The sequence below is a fragment of the Biomphalaria glabrata genome, chromosome 6 (assembly GCF_947242115.1).
Source record: "Biomphalaria glabrata chromosome 6, xgBioGlab47.1, whole genome shotgun sequence".
Classification (NCBI taxonomy): Eukaryota; Metazoa; Mollusca; class Gastropoda; family Planorbidae; genus Biomphalaria; species Biomphalaria glabrata.
In genome coordinates, this window is record NC_074716.1 from 16,794,086 (window position 1) to 16,817,096 (window position 23,011).

The following is a 23,011-nucleotide window of genomic DNA, read 5'->3' on the forward strand; positions in this document are numbered from 1 at the left end:
ATAGTTTAAAGAATGGTATATAGGGAGAGAGAGAGAGAGAGTAAAATAGGAGAAATCGGAGAGAGATGCATGGAGTAGTGGGAGAGAAAGAGAGAGTTAAGGAAAATGAGAGAGAGAGAGACAGACAGACAGACATAAAGAGAAAGTGTGAAAGAGAGACAGGGATAAGAAAAAGGTAAGAAAAAGAGACCTTGTTTATGTAGCAACTAAAAAAAATAATTCAAGACAAATCTAAAAAAAATATTTTGGGGAAATGTTTTGAAGTTTCTTATTTAGAAAGCTTGACTGTTTATATCTCTAACCTCAATCCATTAACAATCAACTTTAAATAGCATCCAGTTCAGTTTTCAAATCTAAATGATGTATTTCCCAACAGCATGTTCAGCCTGTAGAAACTCCATCACAGGGTGTTCTAGTCAATCATGTGCCTATAACAACTGTAAGTCGCCTTGGTGAGAATGAGATCATTTAAAAGTGTATATTCCAAACAGAAGATTACGAAATATTTTTAACTTTTACGTGGCTTTGTGGACCCTGCTATGGCCTACATAGTTTGCCAGAAGAAGACTTGGCGAATGGGTTAGCAAAACATGATCGATTTAAGTGTTTCATTTTGTATTTCTTTAGAACTCATAAAAGGTGATGCTATTACGTAATAATGAGCTTTGTTCGTCGTTAGACAATGACTGATTGAATGTCAAAGACAATGACTGGTTGAATGTCAAAGACAATGACTGGTTGAATGTCAAAGACAAGGATTGTATTGAAATCAAATGTTCGCCTCATTTGTTACAGCTCCTAGTGAGACTGAACGAATTGTACATTGACTTTCCCTTTTCACTTGACTGAGGCTTTCAGTTGTTTTGTTTTCCTTTGCGAGGCAGTTGAGGCACGTCTGAACTAGACGATATACATTATTGACTCTTGCCTGTCTTTGAATGACAATAAAGAAATGCTTAGCTCTAGTTACAGAGTTGTCTAATGACTCATTCTCTGGAGGCTATATGTAGAAGGAAGAACCTCGTTTTGGAGCCAACGGGACGGTGAAACTGTTCCTCTTCATTTGTAACAATTTTAAACGTGTTTTTTTTATTTGTCACGTGATTCCTTATTTTTTAACTGTCTTTTTTTTTCTTTAATTGAAATGGGAGATGTTGATTAAACATAAAATAACAAATCAACTAGTGAACAGTGTTAATGGAAGATCATTATGAATGTACGTTTGTAGCTAGCCAATTTCTATTAATAAAACTGGGGTGTAGTAGTGTGTGTGCATGTGTGTGTAGGCTGATGTTATTTTTAGAATGATGACGACATATGCAATGTTTAAAAGAATGGGACAGCTGATAAAAGGGGAGACGAAGAGACGGATGGATGATTGCTCTGTCATGGTAAGCATTCTGGACTATCGTCTCCATGGTCACAGGTTCGAACTCTGTCTGCCTCCACCCCTGCCCCTTGTTCTACGGTAGGCTAGGATGTAGTATCTTCAATTGTCAAGGAACATGCGAAACAAGAACAATAACAACAAAACAAGTAAGGATATTGAATGTGTAGACCAATAGATTCCGAGGGAGTATAGAGATACTTTTCACATCTTCAACATCGTGTGAGCTTATTTATGCTTTTGTACATTTCTACGATGAAAGCCTGTAAATATTTGTTCGTATAAAAGAAATCCCATTATTTTTTCCAAATTTATTTAAAATGATACACTTGCATATTTGATTAGCTTACTCGACGAGCAGCCGAATAGCTTCATAATACTCAACATGGGGTATTTTTTAAAGTTTACTTTTATATATATATGTATATATATATATATATATATATATATATATATATATATATATATATATATATATATATATATATATATATTGTCACAACACACAATGTCACAACGTGTGTTGTGGTGCCGGGGATTTCACTTGAATTAAAATAGTTGAATAAATGACGATCTAGGATTCACAATAAAAGATTCTTTGTTAAAACACAACTCTGGAACTTTATTTAAATATAAAACGTAAGTACAGCTTATGTACAATTTACATATCAACACGTATAAAAAACATTACAAAGGCTTTAAATCAGAGCTGTTAGAAACGTGACTATCTACTAGGACATTCTTTCATCGACTGGCCTTCTTTTTCCCTCGTCAATTCTCTGGCGCTAACTCTTTTAAAAAAATGTCTTTATTTATTTTCAAATCAATTAATAGATTTGCAACATCATAATTACGTCTCGGGTAAAACCTGAGGTGCTGTCAAGGGTCTAGATTTGTAGGGTAATTCCTGAGGCTCAGACAAGGGTTTATATTTCTATTTACACATAAGCTTTTAAATGTGAAATATACAAATAAATCTATAATGGCATCTGTGACATATTACCCCCCCCCCTCCATTTAGCATTTGTATGGTAATAGAAATGCGTAAAAATAATACATGTAAAATGTCATCATTTTGAAATATAAAAAATAATTATGACATTATAACTCATTTGGGTAATAGTACTACTGTAAAAATGTGTACATGGAAAAATATATTGCATATGAAAAATTGATATATAAAAAAAATTGATGTATACATGACAATCTTCTGAGAAAATAATACTCAATGTGAAATAAATCTCAATATGTGTGAAGCAATGAAAAATTCCAATTATATTTCATGTATCTGTACTATTATAATAGGATATATGCAATAATATTATTCCTGAAATAAAATACCTGAAATAAAATGCACATGATTTAAAAATTAAGATGTCTGATGCATGTCATATGCAAAGATGCTGAAACATAATAAACAAAGTATCTTGAATGAGTGACCTTCCTCAGTGGGTTGCTTGGTGCTAAAATAAATGTAACATCTGATATAGAATACCTGTGAAAAAAATGAGTAAACGAATTAATTAATTGATTTGATATAACTGGATATTGCTCTTCCTTGACGAGTATGAATGAAAGTGAATCAAGTGACACTAAATATGCTATAGTACATATATAAAATGTAAGTGTGAAGTTCAGAACCCTTCTGAATTGCCGTCATGGATGTGTATGTGCGTTTTCTAAACTTGAAGAAAAGGTCTTTCAGTTTATGAAGCTGTTGTCTCCATGTCATATTGGTCTCACAGATAATGTCTGATTGAACCGCGTTTGAGTTTGGTGAAAATAAGAACTGTCCGAAACCAAAACTCAATTTTCTGGTTGGTGAACGTTGACGCTGTCGAACAATGGTAGCGGAATGCTTTGCGTTAGAATGTTCGATAGAGCAATGACTGAACATGTCTGAGTTCAATCGGTCAATACAGCAATGTTGAAGAAGTTCATTTGTTCCTTTCTGAAGAAAAGTTGCCTTTTGAGTGGACGGAGGATGAAACTTGGTGTTGTCAATGTTGTTGCTTTCTGAGTTTCTTTCAAATTGCAGTACTGGAAATGTATCAGAAACACTGGTGAAATCTGCATGGTCTGGAAACACTTTAATGTTCTTCACTGTTTGTAGTGCTATGCCATCCAGAGTGATGACCTTGGGAATGTCAATGTGATTTGATGTTGGTAATGAAACATCTATCTCAGGAATGGTTGTCGATGACGTTTCTTCTTCTTCTTCTTCAGGAATAGTTGCTAAGCTTGTAAAATGTTCAACTTCTGCTTTGATGTCTTCATTATCTGTTTCATGGTAATGTTCAAACATATGAACATGAAATACTCTGGTAAACTTGTTGACATTGATTTCATAAAGCAGGTTGGAAATCTTTCTGGTGATGGTAAATGAACCTTGCCTTTTGTAGAATAGCTTGTTACTCCAATCTGGTAACAGTAAATTGACTTGATCTCCTTGAGCAAAATATCTTGATTTCGTGTGTTCATGTAATATTCTTTGACTTCCAATGTTCATGGTTGTAATGGCTTCTTGAGTTGACTCACATTCTTTCAAATGAGGAATACTTGTATGAGTGTTAGAGTCAAGTTGTATAGTTTTTCTTTTGTCTGGTATAGCCAAAGTTGATTGAGTATAAGTTTCTTTAGTTTCTGCTTCTGGTTCTTGAGACTTGTCTTGATTGTAGCAAGAATTTTCAATGAATACCATAGTATTGGTAGATAATGATGCAGATGCAGTCTTGTTCAAGTCTTGATGTATGAAGTCATCATCAGTGGTTAGGGATGGGAAAGTACTTGGTAGGGATGGGCTTGTATTGTCAGGTAGGGATGGACATGTAGAACTAGTAGCAGGTAGGGATGGACATGTAGTAACAGGTAGGGATGGACATGTAGTAACAGTGATGTCCCTGTAGATTTGCTTGAGTCTTGATTCATAGATTCATTGTTGTCAATTCTGACTTTGTAGTCTTCTTTGTTCTTTGTTTTAGTTATGTTGCTTTTCTTTTGAGTTTGTTTCTTCTCACAATAATCATGTTGACAATGTGAACAATTATTAATGTATTTCTTGACATCTTTGGTCAAGCTAGGCCAATAATATTCTTTGGCAATTCTCTTCTTAGTACTTGTTACACTCATATGTTTGGTGTCATAAAATTCATGCTTTGCTTTGATTATTTGTTGTCTGTACTTCTGTGGTACATATATTTGTTCAATTACATTGTACTTGCGGAAAACATACTTCTTGAGAAATCCATCTTCGAGATATGCTGTACGCTCTCTTAATTGAGCTTTCTGGTATATTCTTGTTAATGTTGCATCGTTCAGCTTTGAATTCGGTATTTTTCAATTTTAATAATTCTCGTTTTAGTTCTTCTTGCCGTCTTTTGTCATCTTCTCTGTCTATCTCAGCTAATTTATTATCAAACCATCTTTCTCGTTCATGTGAAGGAATATTGAGTTTTTCTGCTAAAGCTATGGCTTCACCTATTATGTCTGTTGTTAAAGTCATGTTACAATGTTTCTTTGTTTGATATTCTCTTTCTTCCTGTCGATGAACCCATTCATCTGGTTTAGGTACTTGTTTTTCTTTAGCTATGTCAAATAATTCTAACCATCTTTGTGTTCTTGTCTTTGGAGACATGTTGAAAAATATACCAACTTGGAATGTAGAAATATAGTAACGTTTTGAATATAACAAATCAATGTTAGTTATGCCGTAACTGGCTATGAAGTAGAACTTTGTTTTACAGTAGAAGTACTACTGGAGTCGTTGTAGGAAGTGTAGATGTATTCAACCGTATCAGGTTAATAAAATATTGCTGAACCGAGTACTTTTTTTTCTGGTTTAACAGTTGGTTAAATCTGGTCTTCTGTTTACTTTGTGCCAGACAAATGATTATTTACTGGTCTTCTTTATACTGACTATAATGCCAGTTATTTGCTTTACTGGTCTTTTATATTGCCAGTTATTATGTATATTGGTCTTATTCCTTTTGCCAATTACATATAATAATAGATTTCGTGAGTTAGTAACTCTAACGAAAATCTTTATAAAAGAATTATCGATAACCAACTGACCTGTTAAACACAGAAATTCTGTCCTCCGTTAAATAAGAATGAAGTTCCTTTGAAGAGTTTAGAAATTGGTCCTAGATCTTGAATAAATTTCGCTAGAAGTTGTCCATAAACTTTTATTAGTCGGAGAGTGCCAGATTGTCACAACACACAATGTCACAACGTGTGTTGTGGTGCCGGGGATTTCACTTGAATTAAAATAGTTGAATAAATGACGATCTAGGATTCACAATAAAAGATTCTTTGTTAAAACACAACTCTGGAACTTTATTTAAATATAAAACGTAAGTACAGCGTAAGTACAATTCTCTGGCGCTAACTCTTTTAAAAAAATGTCTTTATTTATTTTCAAATCAACCAATAGATTTGCAACATCATAATTACGTCTCGGGTAAAACCTGAGGTGCTGTCAAGGGTCTAGATTTGTGGGGTAATTCCTGAGGCTCAGACAAGGGTTTATATTTCTATTTACACATAAGCTTTTAAATGTGAAATATACAAATAAATCTATAATGGCATCTGTGACATATATACATATATATATATGTATATATATATATATATACATCATGGGGGTAGCCAGATTTTTTTTCGGGGAGGGTTTTGGGGGGGGGGCCTACCTAACCCCCCCCCCCCCCCCCGCGGAAAAAAATATATTTATATATATATGTGTGTGTGTGTGTGTGTGTACATAATTAATTTTTATTACATTCTGACCTTTTGTTTATTTTAGACTTCCCGCCCTAGCTAGCAAGGGGTCTGGGGGAGTTCGCAGCGCTCCCCTAGCGCGGGGCGAAGCCCCGCCGCCGAGCACTGTTTCTGGTATTGAAAGCCAAGAAAATGCATATTCTGGGGTATCTACAGCGCATTATCTTGCTATTCAAAAGTTTTATTTCAAAAACCTAATGTGCTATTCTTACTGACTTAGACCCTCCCGCGCCGTTGGGCGCATTTTCCGGCAAGCTGTTTCCGCAACTCTTATTTTGCGTAATTCATTTTGTCGGAAAACATGTCCCGCAAAACCTCATGCGACGCTCTGTCACAACCTTACTAAGGATTCGACTCCCAGTTCGGCATATGATTTCTTTGATTTAGACCCGATCTCTATGACTGACTCCTAAAATCTGTCGTAGCCATCTTTGTTGAGACACATTTAATGATGTTCAATTTCGGCAGAAGACTATTCACACTTAATTAATGGAGCCCAAGCCACTGGTAGAAATGTGTAACCTTTCTTGACTACGCTCTTGGAATTAAATGCCTGTATTTCGCTTTAGATTTTATATCGAAAAGGAAAGTTTTTTCGTCAAATCATCTGTTGAGGGGTTTTAAACTAAAAAATCTCTGGGTTTTTTTTTTGTTTTGATTTAATTCAAAACCCCATTTAGCTACGATCATAGAATTTGGTGACTGTAGTTTGCTTTAAAATAATATTGAAGAGAGAGGTTTTCAACTCTAAACGCTCTGTAGGGGAATTTTAATTAAACTCAAAACCATATGGAGGGGTTTTAAACTTTAAAGAAAAAAGCCATCTGGAGGAGGGAGATTTAAACTCAAAACCCCTTTGGCTACGCTCATAGATTTTATAGTGTGTAATTTGCTTTTTTTTTTTTTATATCGAAGAGGTACTTTTTAGCTTCAAACCCCAACTGGAAGGGGGAGTGGGGTTAAACTCAAAACCCCTTTGGCTACGCTCATAGATTTTATAGTGTGTAATTTGCTTTTTTTTTATATTGAAGAGGTACTTTTTAGCTTCAAACCCCAACTGGAAGGGGGAGGGGGGTTAAACTCAAACCCCCTTTGGCTACGCTCATAGAATTTTTAGTGTGTAATTTGCTTTTTTTATATTGAAGATTGGGTTTATCGTAAATTTTGGATGGGTTTTTTAAATCAAAATCTTCCTCAACTGTGCTGTTGGAATTTCGGGATTGTTGTTTGCATTTTTGTGTTTTGTTTTATAGAAGGGGGGTTTTAACTGCAAAAACCTCTGGTAGGGGGGTTAAAATTCAAACCCCCCTGTAGGGGGTTTTAAACTCAAAGCCCCCTGGTAGAGGGATTTGTATCTCAAAACCCCCTGATAGTGGTTTTTAAAATCTCAAAACCCCCTGGTAGGGGGATTTAAACTCAAAACCCCCTGGTAGAGGGTTTTTAACTCAAAACTGCCTCGGCTGTGCTGTGGTAAGTGATGATTTAGTATTAAAATCTCACCTAAAATAAACAAAATGAAAGCTAAAATCAGTCACTTAATTCCGTCCCCCCCCCCCCCCTGAGAGACAGAGAGAAAGAGAGAGAGAAAAGCGAGACAAGAAATGAAACGAATATATATATATATATATATATATATATATATATATATATATATATATATATATATATATATATATATATATATATATATATATATATATATATATATATATATATATATATGGCTCCTTTTGTCTCGAAAGACAATGGATGCGCCCAAATGAGTCACTGGTTTTGGCTTAATCTTGAGACGGGGCAGAATCTGGTGTGGCTAATCAAGCCAATTCTAGAACGGCAGACTTTGCCACAATTCGTACATGTGTATGCCTCTGATTTAGGGCTAGCAGACAGGGCAGCTTTCTTTTTATCCCTCTTGATTAAAGCCGCTTCAATTCTTTTGTTCTCAGCAAGGGTTGTCCCAGCACGCACAGTCTGTCTCCATGCACTCCGGTCTTTGGCTATGTTTTCCCACATACTTTCGCTGATGCCTGAGGCTCTCATGTCTCGCTTGCAGACATCTCTATATGTTAGTCTTGGGCGGCCCTTGGGTCTGACTCCTTCCACAAGCTCAGCATATAAGATATCTTTCGGGATTCTGCCATCTGGCATGCGGGTGACATGTCCGAGCCAGCGTAATCTTCTTTGTGTCAGGAGAGCATACATGCTGTTCATATTGGCCAATCTTAAAACTTCCTGATTGGAGACATGGTCCCTCCAAGAGATGCCCATTATGCGTCTCAGGCAGCGCAAGTGGAAACTATTCAATCTGTGCTCTTGGTACATGTATGTTGACCAGCTTTCACTGCCATAAAGGAGAGTGCTCACAACACAGGCGTTGTAGACTAGGATTTTGGTCGCTGTGGTCAATTTACCATTTTCCTAGACGCGCTTGGAGAGTTTTGCCAATGCTGTGGTAGCTTTTCCTATCCTTTTTGTCAGCTCGATGTCTAAGTCTAGGTTACTGACAGTTGTTGAACCCAAGTAGGTAAATTCCTGCACCACTGAAAGGGTGTGGTTCCCAATTTGTATTATAGGTATTTCTGCGACGTCTTGTGCCAGGATTTCGGTCTTGGAGAGACTTATAGTAAGGCTAAACTCTTGAAAAGCAGCTGCTAAGGCGTTCACTAGCTTCTGTAGACCTCCTTGTGAGTGAGATACGAGTGCCGCGTCATCGGCAAACAGCAGCTCCCTTATCAAGATACGACGCCTTTTCGTTTTGGCTTTAAGACGTGCCAGGTTAAAGAGCCTTCCATCGGATCTGCTATGGATGTATATTCCGTCTTCCAGGGATTTAAAAGCACTGGATAGTACGACTCAGAAGAAGATGCCAAATAGTGTAGGGGCCAGTACACATCCTTGTTTTACACCGCTCTTAATGGAGAATGGCCTGGAGGAAGAACTTTCAAACTGAACGGTGCCCTGCATATTTTCGTGAAAAGCTGACACTAGTTTTCTTAACTTATTTGGGCAGCCGATTCTCTCTAGTACAGCAAACAGACCGCTTCTGCTAACAAGGTCAAAGGCCTTGGTCAAATCAATAAATGCTATGAAGAGGGGCTGCTTTTGTTCTCTGCTCTTCTCCTGTAGCCGCCGAAGAGAGAAAATCATATCTGTTGTAGATCTACCTGCCCTAAAGCCACACTGCGACTCTGGATAAACACGATCTGCCAGGATCTGTAATCGCTTTAGTAATACTCTAGCAAAAGCCTTTCCGACTATGCTAAGCAGTGAGATGCCTCTGTAATTGTTACAATCAGAGCGGTCGCCTTTATTTGTATAAATTGTAACAATTTTGGAGTCTTTCAATTCCTGGGGGACAATTCCTTGTTCCCAGCACAAGCTTAGCAGTTCATGGAGTGGTTTGATTAGGGCATGTTTTCCAGCCTGAATTACTTCAGCAGGAATGCCATCTCCTCCGGGTGTTTTCCCATGTGCAAGCATGTCGATGGCAATGCTCAGCTCCTTTACTGAGGGCGTTTCGTCTAATTCCGTCAAAACTGGAAGTGATGGGAAGTTGGAAACAGCATTTGGTGAGATGGCGTTTTCAATCTGGTAGAGTTCTGCATAGTGTTCAACCCATCGTTCCATTTGCAGCGCACGATCGCTGATGATTGAGCCATCTTTTGACTTGAGCGGAGCACACTTGCTGGTGTGAGGTCCAAAGGCTTTTCTCATGCCCTCATATAGCCCTCTTATGTTACCACAGTCGGCACAAGATTGAATATCTTCGCATAGCTCCTGCCAGTATTTGTTACCACATTGTCTCGCTACTCTTTGGGCATTGTTACGTGCAGCTCTGAGCCTTTTTAAGTTGCTTGGGGTGGGATCCTTCTTGTAGATTAGCATGGCTGCTCTCTTGTTCGTAGTGGCATCGAACCAGTCTTCGCTTTTCTTGGTTTTGTTTCCAAAGACCAGTGATGATGTTTGGTAGATTGTATCACGCATAAACGTCCAGCTTTTTTCTACCTCAGTCACAGAGAAGTTTTTAAAAGCTTCCTCTAATTTGTTCTCAAATTCGGTGCAAAGATCAGGATTTTTTGTGCTAGTAGTATTCAGGCGTGATTTTCTTTCTCCCTGTGATGTGTGGATCTTAGTTGGCAGCAGTCTTGTCCGGCAGGACACTAAAGTATGATCAGTATCACAATCCGCGCTTTGGTAGCTACGTGTCAGCAGTATATTTCCAATGTCCTTTTTTCGTGTCAGTATCATATCCAGCTGGTGCCAGTGCCCAGACCTAGGGTGCCTCCATGAGACACAGTGCTGTGGTTTTGTTCTGAAGTATGTGTTGGTAATGCAGAGCTTATGGTATGTGCAGAATTCAAGCAGTCTTTGTCCGTTCTCATTCATCTTTCCGATTCCAAAAAGCCCTAGACAGTCTGGCCAGGTAGTGTGATCTGATCCTACTCTGGCATTGAAGTCACCTAGAAGGATCATATGTTCTTTTTGAGGAATGTTTGCAATGGCTTCTTTGAGGTCTTCATAGAACTTGTCTTTGTCCTCCTGAAGCGAGCTTAGTGTGGGGGCATAGGCACTAATTAGAGTGACTTTTCCAGATGCTGTCATCATACTTATGCTTAGTAGCCGTTCCGAGCCACCAACTGGAGGGACTATCATGGGAAGAAGACTGTTCTTGACAGCAAAGCCCACACCATGTATTCGAGTCTCATCCTGTGCTTTCCCTTTCCAAAAGAAAGTGTAGTCAGTCTCGCGGAGCATGCCGTTTTCGGCCAGTCGGGTTTCTTGCAGGGCTGCAATGTATATATATATATATGTATATATATATATATGTATATACATATATATATATATATATATATATATATATATATATATATATATATATATATATCTAGTATATATCAAATAATATTATGCAAAACTTGCGTAGTCAAAAGTGGATGCTCAGATTTAGTGCATTTAGGGCATTTCCTATCACTGACCTACAAATACTACTTACGGTCTGAATCAAATTCATTGATTTGTAGTTCCCTTGTGTTTTGATACACTAACAAAGACCTTCGATGAAGTCAGTTACCAGCATAGACCATGTAATATGTCCTCATTTGTTATACCACCTACACTATCCAACGACATTTGGAAAGCTGACGGAATATTTGATAGACTTCTGGCACCCTATAACGCAATGTTACAATGTAAATCTGTTGATATGTTTACAATTTTAGAAGTCTCAAAAGATTTCCGTGAAAATATATGAAATTGAATTCGATATCTGATTTGTACTAAAAGTCTTAAATTTTTCTTAGTTTTCTATTGAAACAAGAGAGTCCTTGTTGTCAAGTATGCTATTTTTTCCATTCTCTCCTTCTATTTTCTACTTATTTCCTTCTTTCTGTCACTCACTCTAGCCATTTCTTTCTTTCTTTCTCTTTTCTTACTTTTTTCTCTCTTGTGCTTTTATGTGTCTCTTTCTCAATTGTTTCTCTTTTTTTTTCTTTTTGTTTACTCGTATATTCTTTTTCTTCGTCTCCCTTTCTTCCTCACTAGCCTTCTCTCTCTTTCTGTCTCCCTCTCTCTCTCTCATTCTCTCTCTCTCTCTCATTCTCTTTTGTCTCCCTTTCTCTAACCTTTACTTTCTGTCTTTGTCTCCGTCTCTCTCTTTCTCCTTCTCTGTCTCTCTCTCTCTGTCCTTCTCTCTCTCTCTCTCTCTGCTATTATATTTTAAAATGTCCAACCAAAGTTTTCCGTGTGTTTTTTTTTTATTTGCTTATATTTATTTCCACGAGATTGACATAGAGTGTAAAATTTCTAAGAAAATCGACAGAGCCATTTTTAAGAACAGGCAGGTATAGTTTCCTCCTCCTAAGAATAATTTGCAGCTGAATAGAGGAATTGTAATACAAATGTTATTTCTGTTATTTCAGTAGCCTAGCTAGGAATTCGACATCATTTGGAGAACCGGGGGCTTGACCTTTTTGGGGACCCTGTAATTTGCTTAATATTTTATATTTAATACCAAAAAACCCCCACTTATTTGGATGTCACCCCCAAGTTGGGTCCCGGGAGGGGATTTTAAAATTCTCCCCCCCTCCCCCCTAGCTACGCCTCTGCTGAAGATGGCACCCAACTTCTTGTTTATCTCACGTTTGAAAGACGTAGATGTACCATCTGTCAAACAAAATCATCTTGAAGTTTTCTTCTTTTTCAGGTTTGTCTTATTTCGACTTGATGGGCAGATAGTCCTGAGACACCATGTTGGCATTCTGCTCACCGAGACCTTAAAAACCACGCGAAGAGCATGTAAAGAACTGGTCAACACTACGCATGAGCGGTCAGTTCAACGGGCAGGCAGAAGCAGGGCCGTGGCCAGATTGTGCTTCATAGTCAGCGCCTCTAAACTCCGCAAGCCCGGGGTGTCGCGTTGCACTGTCAGAGACGCACCCCCCGGGCAGTCCTCGGCCTCGTCGGATGTACGATGACCAGTACTCATTGGAAACGACTGTCCACTTTGGTCATTGGATTAGCCTTGGTTCACTGCGCGCGGTGTCTGCCGGAGCTGCTCAAGATAGGTAAGTATATCTTCTGTGTGTCTGGGTTCACTGTCCATCTCAAAACTGTTCTGTGTGTCTGGGGTCACTGACCATCTCAAAACTGTCTTTTATAAAGTATAAAGGGGAACACTTACATAACACTGACCACAAACCTTCACCTTAGTCCGTTGGAACTTTCGGGGCAACACAAGTCCTTTTTGTGCTTGTCTTGTTTAGAATGACTTTTCATGACAGTTTCGTCCCTTGATGTTATCTTCTCATTGCTTTCTGACTCTTTTTCTTTTCTATGGATTTGTTTCATTCAGTAAGGTCTTTGGAAGTGCCGAGGACCTCGAGATATGGCCATGTTTCATTCAGTAAGGTCTTTGGAAGTGCCGAGGATCTCGAGATATGGCCATGTTTCATTCAGTAAGGTCTTTGGAAGTGCCGAGGACCTCGAGATATGGCCATGTTTCATTCAGTAAGGTCTTTGGAAGTGCCGAGGACCTCGAGATATGGCCATGTTTCATTCAATAAGGTCTTTGGAAGTGCCGAGGACCTCGAGATATGGCCATGTTTGGTCTTTGGAAGTGCCGAGGACCTCGAGATATGGCCATGTTTCATTCAGTAAGGACTTTGGAAGTGCCGAGGACCTCGAGATATGGCCATGTTTCATTCAGTAAGGTCTTTGGAAATGCCGAGGACCTCGAGATATAGCCATACAGTTTAAGTCTGCGTGTTGTTTTTGTTTTCAGTGTTTGGTCAAACAGATATATTTGTGATAAGAGACAGTTCAATTCTAAACATGCATAACATATTTTTCTCTTCCTTACAATACTGAGATCTTAAAGCATGCAAGAGGGTCTACTTTCCGCACGGAAAATTAAGGCTTATAGAATACCAATAGAATGGAACCTTTGTGTCGCAGCTTCTGTCTGTTTATCTCTTTCTCCCTTTTCTCTCTCTCTCCCATTGTCTCTCTCTCTACCTCTCTGTCTGTCTCTTTCTCTCTCTGTTGCAGTTTATCTTCTGACCACCAGATGACCACCCATGTTTCTAACATATGCGCTTAAGACTTAGTTATTCAAAGTGGCTTCATGCTATGTTTCCGCTAGTCATTGAAAAATGTGCCAATGTTTTTTTGTTTTTTTTTTTGTGATGGGGGGGGGGAGTAGAAGGCGGTATGCCCCAGAGGTATACGCTCTCGAGATGGACCGGTCAGTGGTTCAAATTTAAGGTCAACGACTGAGTTTTTCTTTTGCAAGGCAAATTCTGTCACAATGTGTAATTTATAAGGTTGTATGCAGGGCGAAAGGAAAGAGAAGTAGGCCCCAATGTTTCTAGCATCTGTCAGGGTTGAGTTTTAAGTCTTGGCTCGTTTGCCTGGGCCCACTGTCAGGGTTGAGTTTTAAGTCTTGGCACGTTTGCCTGGACCCCTGTCAGGGTTGAGCTTTAAGTCTTGGCTCGTTTGCCTGGGCCTCTGTCCTTCTAATAAAGTAACAAATAAATATGAAGTAAATGAATAACTCTCTGATCTACCTTGAACGATTTAATAGGATGTATGTTACAATGTATGCATGGGATAGTAATGATGACACCAATCAAATGATGACACCAATCAAATGATGACACCAATCAAATGATGACACCAATCAAATGATGACACCAGTCAAATGATGACACTAATCAAATGATGACACCAATCAAATGATACCTACATTGGTGGCATGAATAATTATTTGATGCACTAGTGATACAATGCTATTCAATAAATGTTGATGGTATCAACAATAACTGAAATGAACCAATCAGCACCTCGCAGTTTCAACAGCCAGTTACCATGGAAACATATTCACTCTCCAGTTTATAATGTCAGAAACAACAATGGGCCGTCACTCTCATCAGATCGTTGAACAGAAACAACCAAACAGCTTTCCTCTAGATATAAAGGATTCACACTCTTGCCAAAGGATCGCGATTATCGAAACAATGATACTAACATACTTTGATTTAAAAACTCGTCCGTAACCTAACAGCTAACAAGGTCAACACAGACCCCAAGGAGTAGAACTTCCGACGTCTCACTAGAACGTCTGCTGACACCAAGAACAAGGAGGAAACTTCACCGATACAATCCAGTGCAGCAATCATTTCCAAAGCTGTAGTTTTGGATGATGCCGCACATCACGACAGCAACTTTATATTTCAAAACTTCTAGAATATTGTTTATCAACGAGTACACATTTAAAATGCCACACCAGTGTAATATTTAAAACCATTCCTAGAGTCTCCTTTGTACACATACATATACATACAATAATAATACTTTGCGGATGTTTGCTTTTTTAATGTTTTTATTTGAGGGGGGGGGGGTAATTCGTTCGGCGGAAAATATATTGTATGAATACTTACATGAAAAAATGTATTTAAATATATATATATATATCTATATTATAAAGTAGAATGTGTGGTGTATGTATGGATGTATGTTACTTATAGACTTCAAAACCGCTTGACCAATCTTGATAAAACTAGGCAGGAATGTTCCTTGGGTACCAACTTAGACCGTAGTGTATGTATTGTAGCCCTAAAACAAACTTAAGACCCTCAAAAAAAATATAGTTGTCCGACTCTATTACAGCTATAGTATTTTATGGATCTAGGCCATGTCTACAATGTTGACATTAGAAAAGATAGGAAGGATTTAGACCTAGATCTAATTTTAAGAAATACACTTTTTTACTTTGACACATGAAAATACAAAAGAAGATCCATTGATTTCATTATATAATAAAATTAACCTTCAATTTTGTGTTTCAAAAGCATTTTTTACATAAATTAGTTCCTTATATCTGTGACTACAGATTTCCTGACGAACATTCTTTCATTAGACAATACCGTAATGAATCGCGTACTAAATATTAATTCGTTTAATTGTTTATTTTATAATCCCATCCCTAGATCTAAAACTCTTATTGAACTCTAAGATGATAAAACTTCTTTTCGCAAAGATAGTTTTATGCTTTAACACATAAACATACTAATTATTGTCCATTCATTTCATATTTTAATCAAATTAACATTCAAATTTGTTTTTCTAAAGCATTTTTAATACATTCGTTCGCTGTTCGCTAAAGTTGCGTAGCCGTGTTGAGATAGGCCTATATTCATTCATGAAAAAAAGTTCACGCATGCTCAGCACAGAATGAACTCTATAAAAGCCAATTTTTAACTCTAGATTAGTGTAGATTTAGATCTATGTCTACCTCAAGATCTACTTTATACTTTAACACATGAACATACAAAATTTAGTCTATTCATCTCAAATTTTAATCAAATATATGTAGGCCTACAAGCAAATGTTTTAATTTGAAAAAAAAAAAAAGATTTAAGCATATTAGCTATTTTGATTTGATAGCTTCATTCACACTATTTTTACATTGACACATTCGCTTTACTTATTACATTATTATTTCGTTTAATTGTTTACAAAACACTCTCAGTGACTATATCGAAAGTAATGAGCAAATAAAGACCCGCGGGTCGCGGGTAACATATGTCTAGTATATTACTAATATTAATTCTAACACGCGACGCTACTATATAACATGTGCTACGTATGCACTACGAAACTAGATGTATGTCGATATGAATATTATAACAAGATTACAATCTCAGAGGCGGTCCCCATGGAAGTCACCAATGGACCAGGAATATTTTAGCCATAGTCTTGTTGATCGTTTAAATTAATACAATTGCAAGAAATCATTTGATGTTTTTTTTCGACATAAAAGCAAACAGGACAACACTTCGTCTTTACTGATCACCTAAAAACAAAATGGAAACCTCCCTGACAGTGTCGGTGGCACCTGGTGCGGTAGTCAAAATACTTTTTTTTTTTGTAGGGTTTACGCAATGTTGCTAATCCGGAGTATATTCCGAGAATTCGAGCACACTCTAAGTGGACACTTTATAACTAGGACAATGTTGCCAACTATAAACTTTAAAGTATTGTCGGTAAAAAAGCGAAAAAATGAAGTACGAAGACAAACTTGTTGATCGCTGCTGACCCGTTGAAATTTGGATTTTTTTCTCTATTGTGGGGGCCCATTGTTGTGGAGTCCCTTGGGCTGTAGCTCACCTGCCTACCCTTAAATTCGGCCCTGGGACTACCAGAAGGCCACGTGACTAAGATTACAAATTCTGATCAACTAACGTATTTCTCCGAGTTTGTGTGTGAAAATGTCAACTTTGAGATCCCCTAACTTATTTTTCTATTATTTTCTGGGACCCGGAGTGTTGGCAATACAATATTCCTAACGTCAACATAGACTGGACATTACCAAAAAGACCGGAAGGACCCAAGCGGGGGCGAGAACGTGTACCCCTGCTGGCGAGGCTAGGGGGGGGGGACAAAAAAAAAGAAATGGGTGGTGTGGGGGGGGAGTAGGGTACAAGAAAGGGGAAGACGCTTCGTTTAATTCTTGGGCATCTATGGGGTGGCTTACGGCACGTTCCTTGAGCAGCTTTTACGCTAAGAATAAATTCTGCTCACGTACGGACAAGTTTGTATCGACTGGGAAGTCTTGAGCCAAATGCTACATTTGTCTAGATGAGAAACACTGAAATCTTTCGAATGTTAGGGACGTTTTCTTTTTTTTTAGACTCTCCTTTTACTTTTTTTTTTCCGGGAAATCACGTAGATATCTTACGTGTGCCTTTATAGAGCTTGGGACATTTGTTCAGGACATTTGTTTGAGACATTTGTTCAGAACATTTGTTTGAGATATTTGTTCAGAACATTTGTTTGAGATATTTGTTCAGGACATTTGTTTGAGATATTTGTTCAGAAAAAAAATGTTCGCTATATTTGTTCAGGACATTTGTTTGAAATATTTGTTCAGAGCCTTTGCTTACGACTTTTATTCATGACATTTATTCACTATATTTTTTCAGAACAGTTTATCGTGACATATGTTCAGGACATTTGTTCATGACATTTTTTTTGACATATGTTTAGGACATCCCATTTTTTTTTTAATCCCATTTGTTCAGGACATTTGTACAAAACGTTTGAGAAAGGGGGGGGGGTGAAGCAAAAAACGAAAACTAAGTTTGCTCCAATATTTCTCCATTCAGCAACATTCACTGTTATCTTATCTTATATAATACAGACAATACTTCAAAAAAGAAGATGATTACGTCCTAAGCGTCTTGCATTTAGTCATGTATATTAACCAATGACCTAAATTCTGCCAAGTCACTGGTTTTCCTGGCTAGCTCAGGCAACTCATTCCATGCTCTAATAGCACTAGAGAAGAAGGAGCATTTGTACAAATTTGTCCTAGCATATGGGACGAGGAATGTACCTTTATCTTTATGTCTTTCAGAGTATTTTATTAGATTTTGTTTTTGTATTTGAAGATTATGGTTCAGTGTTTTATGTATGATTGCTACTTTACTTTTGAGCCTTCTCTCCTGAAGGCTTTCTAAATTGAGTGATTGTACTCAAGGTGTTACTCAAGGTGTTACTCAAGGTGTTACTCTAGTCAAATGTGAATGTGTTAGGTTTCATTTCCTCCCTCCTTCTCACTATCTTTCTTTCCACTGCACACTTCTTTTCTCGTTCTTAGTGTCAGTGGTGTAGCTAGGGTAGGGGGAAGAGGGTGTCCAAATTAAACAATCCCCCCCGGCCCCCACTTGAGGGAGGCCCCCCAAATGATTATCTAAAATTTGTTTTTACATTGAATAGCACGACATTATCTCATGTCATTTGGCAGGGACACCTAAAGAGACCTCCCTGGCCCCCGAATCTATAGCTACGTCACTGCTTATTGTACTAAACTTTCTGTCTCATTTTCTTTCTTTCACAATCTTTCTGTTTTTCTTTTCCCCTTTTTTTTTTTAAATATTAATCTCTCTCTCTTTCTCCGTCTCTCTCTCTCTCTCTCTCTCTCTCTCTCTCTCTATCCCACACACTCTCATTAAACAAATAAAAAAGAGCCACCGGAAAGATCGATTGCAATGATCAATATAAAATATTGATTTTATATTTTATCTTTCTTTTTTCACTCTCTAAATATTGAATTAAATACATTTTTGTTCAAAAAATCCTAATACATTCTTAAAAACCCAACCTCGCGTCTTCGCGTCACGAAATCTCGGTTAGGAGAAGTGACCAATTAATTAAAGATTTCAGAGAAGACAACTCTGTACACAGATGTTGCGGTCTGAAAGTCTTTGCAATAGACACACGAACTGGAAAGAGTTTTGTCCCTTTCTTTTTCAGTCTGCCACTTGGAGACATTGTTCTCTCCCTTGCATTGATTGTGTGTGTGTGTGTGTGTATGTGTGTGTATAGTTGTGTATGTGTGTGTGTTAGGAGAAAGAGGGTAGGGGTTTAAGGACGCTCTGGAGGTGATGAAAACATCGATACTTTATGAATCAAAAAGGGGAGGGGAAGTTTTCTCCCAACCCCTCGTCAAGACAGTAAACGATTAACTTATGTGATAGAACTGTTCTTAGGTTTGGTTTCATTTACAAAGCATGTGTCCAGAACGAAACTTGTGATTTAAAAAGGTAAAGCTTTCAGAAAAGTGAAATGAAACAAAAAATATAGAAAAAAAAAAATAAACATGCACACGCACACACACACATAAATGTATATTTACATATTTACATACCTATACACACACACACATTGCCACACATACATAAATATATATAGATAAATATAGATATATAACTCTTTCGTTGAGCACATTTTTCATTACCTCGAAAATAACTAAGGAATCTAATCGTCGATTTAAAAAGCCGGCCACATATATTGGAATGGGCAGATTTGGTCTGCATCAGACTTGGTCTGCTCCAGATTTGGTCTGCTTCAGATTTGGTCTGCATCAGATTTGGTCTGCTCCAGATTTGGTCTGTTCCAGATTTGGTTTGCTCCAGATTTGGCCAACATCAGATTGGCCTGTTTCCATTCTCAGTTTTTTTGTTGTTGTTTTTTAGATCTGCGTTCATTGCTGATCTCTATGACTCGTATCTTGAAACTCAGACACTCACATCTTCACGTCATGAGCAGCGATCCATAGCTTGCATTTCCTAGCCATGAGTGTCTATCTCACACTCACATACATATTTAAACACACATTCACACACTCAAACATACATAAAAACATACATTTATAAATACATACAAACATACATACACAAATACATTTACGCATACAGTTCTAACTTGTTAAGTCTCATCTTGCTGTGCGTCTTATAATAATAGTAATAACGATATAACCCATTGTTATATCAACCGAGGGTATAATGACAACTGACCTCACAGGAATCTTCAAGGTCCTTAACTTTCCTAAGAAGATTCACGTTGCCTGTCAGATTGCGGTACTGCCGCATCACCAGAAAACTCCTCAATGGAAACTGATAAAGGGACTACAATACTTTTTGTTTCTCTTAACGAAACTGGACCCTGGCAGCTGAGTCGTAGTGAGGGGGGCAAAGGGGCACGATGCACCGGCGCCACACACAGAGAGGCGCCTATATATGTTAATAGTAAATGGGGAGAGGGGCGCCGAAAATACCATGCCCAGGGCGCACGTTTTGCTCACTAAGCCTCTGCCTTTATTATCCATAGGGAAATTTGTCTTACCATTTGTGCATTAGACCAAACAAAACATTATCACAGTTGAAAACTAAAATATACATTCACACCAGGCTCACTCAGAATTTACAAGCGCAATGTTTATATCAGTTGAATCGTATCTAATGATTTGATAGACAGAAGAGCAAAAGAGTTTTTGAGTCTGTCTGTCTCATGCCTAGGTTTTTGTTATTTCTTGTGCGCTAGACAGACTGTATGGAGCAGAAAAATACAACATATTGAAACTCTCATCTTACTAATGAAACTCTCCAAGCCTATGTGATCATCTTTTTGCCGCTATAAGCATAGAATCTGTTGAAATGTCTTTAAGAAGAAAGGCGTCAGAGCTTCAATATTCAATTTAAAACAAATGCTTTGCGTAGATTTAAAAAAAGACAAAGTAATGTGAAAACTAATTAAATGGGATCAGTTAATGGACGCCGCTGAAGGAAAAAGATCGGGTTTAATCACTGCAATGTTTTATTCACATTTTTATCTTTGGTTTTTAATTATGTCAATTGCTTGGATGAGCTACGATGGGGTTTTGAAATCGTTCAATACTTGAAACCAACCGGAGCTTTCATATCCTCTTTTCTTACAAGCTTTCAATGTGGGGAGGGGGGGGCTGTTGTTTTCTTTCTTCTGGCGGTTACTAACTTTTTTATTTTTGTCATGCAGGGAAGAAAAGAACCATCTCTATTATATCATCTCTATCATACCATCTCTATTATACCATCTCTATTATACCATCTCTATTATACCATCTCTATTATATTTGTTTTTATATCCTCTTTTAATATATATCTGTGTAAAAATACAAGAAACTTTTCGACCAGTGCATTTCAATAAACTCTACTATCTCTGCCTTCAGTATTCTCTTAGTCATGGGGGTTAGAGTGGCAGTCAAAAGACGCCCCTGGTAAAGGAGAGCGGACTTAACTGTCACAAAGAGAACCAGGAAAATTCTCGTGCTCAACCTGTCACGTGATGACGTTTGATCTTGTCATTTACAATTCCTTTTGTTGAGCTGTCCAAAATGTATAGACTCTAATCTTACATTTCTATTGTCTCCGTTCAGAGATACAGTAAGCTGTTTCAACTTGATACATTTTTACACAGAATAGCGGCGCATTGGACACTTGCCAACTCCGACAATGGACCAATGTAAATAATGCACATATGACATTATTCTCTGACTTTTACTGTAAGCAGCTCTATCTACTGGAAATGATGTAGAATTGACAGCTCTCGCTTTGTGTAGATCTTTGCATGTTTCGCGTGACTTACCAGCTATGAATAAATTAACTGTTGTAATCTCTCTGCGTCCACGTCTGCATGAGGCTGTCATTAAATAGTTTTTAAAACTTGTACTTTCTTCGCCTGGTTTCAGTGGCGTAGCTTTGAAGGAGGACCCAAAATAAGTGTTCGAATTTATTTTTTTTACATGAAATATTACCCCATTATCTCATTTCATGAAGTCGGATGTTAAAATCGAGGGGCACATTTAGAGGTCAAGCACCCCGGGCCGCCAAATGTTGGCAAATTCCTAACTACGCCACAGACTGGTTTACATATAGCCAACAAAGGTCTAATCAAATAATTTAAATTCGTTGCGTTAATGTTACGCGTAAAGGATTATTACTCTTATTTTGTAACCAAAGAGAAAACGTTATTTATATATTATTAAAGGGCGTAAAATAACCTCTCTAAAGGTAACATTTTTAATGTCATCGAATGTTTATACTTTAAGATAGTTTAGGGTGAAAAACGCCTAAAACTTTAAAAAATGTTACGCAATGTTGCAATTTTTAAAAAAGCGCGATTTTTGCTTCGGTTTTGGGTCCCTAGACTAAAATCTTCGAATTTGTCAAAGATGTCAAATATTTACTCTAGTTATTTTTTTTTTATCTAATATTAATTTTTCGAATCTGTGAATACCAGTAACTATAAATTTCTAAACTCTCGATCTACCAAGAAGCGGATTTGCCGAAGAAGTTATTAAGGCCTACACTTGAAAGTTCAGCTTCAAAATTTGAAACATATTTTATCTTACTGGGGATACTCACGAAATATTTAACAATGTCTAGGACGATAAATTGAACAATGTCAAGGACAATAAATTGAACAATGTCAAGGACAATAAATTGAACAATGTCAAGGACAATAAAATGAACAATATAAAGGACAATAAAATGAACAATGTCAAGGACGATAAAATGAACAATGTCAATGACAATAAATCGAACAATGTCAAGGACAATAAAATGAACAATGTCAAGGACGATAAAATGAAACAAATATATGAAAAAATATCCAGAGTGCTAAACAGGGCAAAGAAATCAGCTAGCTGAACAGCACTTCTTTCCTTCTGTATACAGGATACACCAGTAATGAATGGCCTGGTCTATGTATGCAGATCTCTAATAGAAATAGACTTTTCAATATTCGAAATGTAATTAAATATCTACTAGGCGTGTTGGCTGAGTGGTAAGGCGCTTGGCTTCCGAACCGTGGGTTCAAATCATGGTGAAGACTGGGATTTTTACTTACGGGATTTCTAGGGCGCCTCTGAGCTCTACTAGGTACCTGTCATTTGTTGGGGGGAAAGTAAAAGGCGTTGGGCTGGACACTGTCGTTCTCCGTAGGCCTCAGAAACAGATAGCCTTTACA

The 23,011-nt window shown here is 37.6% G+C and overlaps 1 protein-coding gene across 1 annotated transcript in view; it reads left to right on the top strand.

Annotated features, from left to right (window-relative positions):
• Positions 1-23,011, top strand: part of LOC106079962 (glutamate receptor ionotropic, kainate 2-like) — a 312,000-nt gene that overhangs the window by 25,831 nt on the left and 263,158 nt on the right. The window contains exon 2 of the mRNA XM_056032977.1: positions 12,369-12,729. Within this exon, the coding sequence (XP_055888952.1) occupies positions 12,636-12,729 (94 nt within the window). The 5' untranslated portion in view covers positions 12,369-12,635. The remainder of the gene's footprint in view (positions 1-12,368; positions 12,730-23,011) is intronic.